Source organism: Leucoraja erinacea, unplaced genomic scaffold, assembly GCF_028641065.1.
Source record: "Leucoraja erinacea ecotype New England unplaced genomic scaffold, Leri_hhj_1 Leri_523S, whole genome shotgun sequence".
Lineage (NCBI taxonomy): Eukaryota > Metazoa > Chordata > Chondrichthyes > Rajiformes > Rajidae > Leucoraja > Leucoraja erinaceus.
The window spans coordinates 12,501-17,500 of NW_026576425.1; the positions used below are offsets into that span (position 1 = coordinate 12,501).

General features: G+C 56.0%; 1 protein-coding gene across 1 annotated transcript in view; it reads left to right on the plus strand.

Moving 5' to 3' along the window:
- Positions 1 to 5,000, plus strand: part of LOC129694030 (properdin-like) — a 14,112-nt gene that overhangs the window by 160 nt on the left and 8,952 nt on the right. Inside the window, exons 2-3 of the mRNA XM_055630757.1 lie at positions 743 to 966; positions 3,957 to 4,068. Coding sequence (XP_055486732.1) covers positions 743 to 966; positions 3,957 to 4,068 — 336 coding nt within the window. The remainder of the gene's footprint in view (positions 1 to 742; positions 967 to 3,956; positions 4,069 to 5,000) is intronic.

A 5,000-nucleotide genomic window follows, 5' to 3' on the forward strand; every position in this document is an offset into this window, starting at 1 on the left:
GAATGTGTGAGTGAAAGAGGGAGTTAGAGAGAGCGTAATGGAGAAAGAGGAAGAATGTGAGGGTCCCCCTCCCATGTCTACGCCGCCCCCCCCCCCCCCCACCCCAGTCTCTGTTGTCACTGTGTCTCAAACCTCTCTCTGTTGTGTCTCAACCTCCCTGTTTCTCTGTGTCTCACCCTCTCTGTTGTCTCTGTGTGACCCTCTCTCTGTGTCTCTGTGTCTCTCTCTCTCTCTGTCTGTGTCTGCCCCTCCTCCTCTCTGTGCCCCTGTGTCACTCTCTCTCTAGTTCCCCTCTCTCTCTGTCACTGCCTCTCTGTGTCTCTGTGCCCCTGTGTCTCACCCTCTCTCTCTGTCACTGCCTCTGCCCCTCTCTCTCTGTCTCTGCCTCTGCCCCTCTTCCTGTGTCCCTGTGCCCCTGTGTCTCACCCTCTCTCTCTGTGTATCTGCCCCTCTCACTGGTCTCTCTGCCCTCTGCTCCCTGTGTCTCTGTGCCCCCTGTCTCTGTAACCCCTCCCTGCCTCTCTCTGTCACTGTCTCTGCCCCTCTCCCTGTGGGTGTCTCTGTCACTGTGCCCCTCTCCCTGTGTCTCTGTGTCCCTGTGGTCTCACCCTCTCTCTCTGTGTCACTGTCTCTGCCCCTCTTCCTGTGTCTCTCTGTGCCCCTGTCTGTCTCTCACCCCTCTCTCTGTCTCTCTCTGTATGCCTCTCTCTCTGTCACCTCTGCCCCTCTTCCCTGTACCCAGGCTGGATTACCTCGGGCATCGCGCTGCTCTGCCCCTCATGGGCAGCTTTGTGCCGTGGCTCTACTACTCCTTCTACTGCTCGCCCCAGCCACGCCTCGTCTACCTGGTCATCGTGTGTGTGCTGGGAATCACCGCCATCCTCGTCTCCCAGTGGAACCCCTCTTCGCCATCGCCAGACGTGGGACCAGATCCTTCTGTAACCAGAGCGCTGGTCGGGCTGGTCAGTGTGGGGGAGGGAGGAGAGAGAGAGAGAGAGGTTGTCTAGAGAGGGGAGGGGAGAGGAGGGTGGGAAGAGATAAGAGGGGGAGGGGAGAGAAGGGAGAGGGTTTCGAGGGGAGAGAGGGGAGAGGGGGTGTAGTGAGAGTGGGGGGGGGGTAGAGGGGGAGATAGAGGGGAGAAGAGAGATGTGGAGAGGTTTCCTCAGGGGGGGGTGAGAGGAGGGGTCAAAAAGCCCTGTGTGTCACTGGTTCGGGGGGGGGGGGGTATTGTGGGAATCCCCCCTCGCTCGCCCTGTCTCTTCCCCACAGAAAGTGTGACCCCCTGGTCCTCCATGGTGATGTGTGTGGTTCCGGGCTCCCTGGGTGTGTGGGGCTACACTGACCCTCTCTTGGTCTCTATCCCTGGTTGGTGCGGACTCTCCACTTCTGGGTAGGTGATGTGTGTGTGTCGGTGTACGCTTTTGTCTTGTGTGACATTGTGTGTGGGGGGGGGGGGGTGTGTGGTGGGTGTCTGGTGTCCCTAGAATTTGAAGATTGTGTGTGTCTGGGAGTGTGTGCGGTCCTGGTGGTGGGTGATGTTTACTGTGGTGTGTGACAAGGGGGTATGGGGGGGGTGTCTCACACAGAGGGTGTCTGTGTGTCCCCTGTGTGTGGTGTGTTGTGTGTGGCCCTTGTGGCAAGGGGATTGTGGGGTATGGGGTATCTGTGTGGTCAGTGGGTATCTGTGTGTCCCCCTGGTGTGTGTGTGTGTGGTCTCTGGGTTTTGTTGAATTTGGGGATCGTGTGTATGATTGCTGGATTTTTGGCCTACCTGACCCTTTTTGACCCCTGCCTCTGTCTCTCTCCCCCCACACAGGATTTTTCCAGTGTTCCTTGGTCTGGGAGCTGAGTGGGCTGGTGCACCATGCGACTCTCGCCACTTCATGTTTGCCGAGGTTTTTTATGAGAGCCGCCACTAGAGAAGAGGGGGGAGATGGGTGGATTGAGAGAGGAGAGGGAGCGGGGAGAGAGAGTCTCAGGACCATCGCCAGATTGGCTGGCTGTTCCTGATGGGGGGTACTCCCGCTCTCTACATCGTGGGAGTGAGCGTCTACTATAGAGTGAGCTAGGGGAGTATTTGAGAGAGAGAGAGATAGAGATCCCTGAAACGAGATAGATTTCTTCCACGGGAAAGTGAGAGAGGGGGAGAGAGACTCTGGGTAGAGTGGTCTTATAGGAGTACGAATCAGAGCCAGTGCCGGGAGGCCGGGGGAGAGGCTCGGGAGTCATCATAAAAGTCAGACTCAGACTCCCGGCCATTCTATGGGGGCAGTTTGTTTGGTGAGGGGGGGCCTGGCTGTATAAGCAGGGAACCATTGCTCCTAGGTGCCAGCCGATGTTAACAGGGGGTGCAGAGAGGGAGGGAGGGTTTCAGTGGCCCATGATATTCGTCTGGGACCGTCCCTACTCTCTCTTCCCCCCAACCACACCAACACACACTGGACACACACACACCTGGACTGGACACCGCAGACTGACAGACAGACCTGGCTGTTGAGGATCCGTAACACACAGCACATCTATATTATCTTGGCTTCTTCTCTAGACCCCATTCATCCTGGACACACGGGGGCGGGGAGGGTGGAGGGGGATTGAGGAGGGGGGATCTCGGTGACGAGGGGCCCCTCTCCAAAGCAGATTCTGGGCTCAGGACACGGTGATGGGGGACGGAGGAGGGGGGGGTGAGGAGGGGGGGGCGGTGACAAGGAGGGGGGGATCAGGGACTAGGGCGGGGGGATCAGGGACAAGGGGAGGGGCCAGTGGCTAGGGGGCTCTACACAAACAACGCCGCTTCTGGGCTCAGGACACGTTGAGGGGACGGGGTGTGGGGAGTGAGGAGGGGGGGAGTTGGGGACAAGGGGGGTCGTAAGTGAGTTAATACAAAATTCTTAAGGGGGTTGGACAGGCCAGATTCAGGAAATTGTTCACGCTGTTAGGGAAGGTCCAGGAACAAGGGGCCACACAGTTTGATAAGGGGGAAAAACCGAGATGAGAAGAACTTTTTCCCCACACAAGAGTCTGGTGATCTGTGAATTCTCTGCCACAGAAGGTCCGAGGCCACACTCTCTGCGGGAGTTAGATGTGGCGATGTGACCTTGTGGCTAAGGGGATCAGGGGGTAGGCGAGAAGGTGAAATGAGTAGTGGATGGCCCATGATCCTATTGAATGGCTGTGCAGGCTGAGAAGGGCCGAATTCTAAGCACCTATTGTCTATGTTTCTATGTGAGGGGGGCTCTCCCACGACTAACGGCAGCCTTCTGGCCCGGTTTGTGGAGGGGGGCGGTGAAGTAGGGGGGATCAGGGGGGTAGGGAGGGGCATGGGTGGACAAAAGAAGGGTCAGTGACGGGGGGGCTCCTCCGCGACTAACGAGCTTCTTTTTTTATGGGCCTCAGACACGGTGAGCTGTTCAGTGGATCTGATAACAAGCCATGCATCAACCTGGTATTGGGACGGGCTGGAGCAGAGGCCGACGTTGTCAGAACCCCAACCTACTGCTCCAGGACTGAAGGGGGAGGGGAGGCCAGAGCCCGAATGGCCTCCCCCCCCCCCCCCAACCAACCATCCTCTCCCTCCAGCCTCCAGCTCCTGCTCTCTAGGGATCATAAACTACACATCTAATACACCACACCACACTAAAGCCCCGCCACAACGGGTCATTCCACAAATATTGTACTTGGGTATTGAATGATTCCTGGGATGTCAGGAACAGACTGGATAGACTTGGTTTTATACTCTCTAGGAGAGTGAGGGGGGATCTTATAGAAACTTACCAAATTCTCAAGGGGGTGGACATGCTAGATGCAGGAATATTGTTCCCGATGTTGGGGAAGTCCAGAACAAGGGGTCACAGCTTACGGATAAGGGGGAGGGAAATCCTTTAAAACCGAGATGAGAAGAACTTTCTCACACGGAACTCTGGACTGCCACAGTCCCCATGCTTGTGGCCCCTCTACAGGGACGGCCATCGGCCCAGAGGACGGGCCGGCAGCCGACATTGGTGTGGCCATCAAACGCCCGCTGCGGCCATCCCAGGAGAGTAGAGCCGACTCTTCCCCCCTCTGTACTGGGTAACCAAAGATCAGGAGCATGGGGCTAAAGAGCAGCCCCCCGTCAGATAGTCCCGTATACACATGGAACACAGTCTCTCCCTTGCCGCAGGAGTCTCTATCTGAGCCTGGCAGTGTGCGATGGGACTGTAGATGCTGGAGTTAAGTCACATTTATTTATATAGCACATACAAAAAACAACTCTCGTTGGCCAAAGTGCTTCACATTTGTTATAAGAACAGCACAACAAAACAAACTACATGTAGCCCTCGCTCAGAGGACGTCAGGAAAGGCTTGGGAAGTATAGATAAGTCTTTAGTCCTGGCTTAAAGGAGTCGATGGAGGGGGCTGTTCGTTCTGATGGGAAAGGGGGATGATGCTGTTCCACAGTCTAGGGGCTGCAACCGCAAAGGCTCGGTCGATCGCCCCTGAGCTTATGCCTAGACCGCGGGATATTCAGCAGCCCCAAGTCGGCCGATCTGAGGGGCCTGGAGGTGGGTGGGGGCAAGCCCATTGAGGGCCTTGTAGACATTGAGGAGGATCTTGAAGTTTATACGGAACCGCACAGGGAGCCAGTGGAGAGAGTTCTGCCAGGATTGGCTGATGCCAGTGTAAAGGGAGTTGCAGTAATCTAGGCGGGAGGAGATGAATGTGTGGATGATCTTTTCCAGGTCATCAAACTGGAGGAGTAACTCCACGGGACAGGCAGCACGTCTGGATGGGAGTGAATGGGTCTGAAGAAGGGTCTCGACCCACTCCTTCTCTCCAGAGTTGCTGCCTGTCCCGCTGAGTTACTCCAGCATTTTGCGTCTATATTCGGTGTAAACCAACACTTGCAGTTCCTTCCCGCACATCAGCCTCATTCAGTGATCTATTTCAAAATACTTTGATTCCCAAAACATCATCTTGACATTCAAAAATGTCCACATGACAGCTTTCACAATAGGCAATGT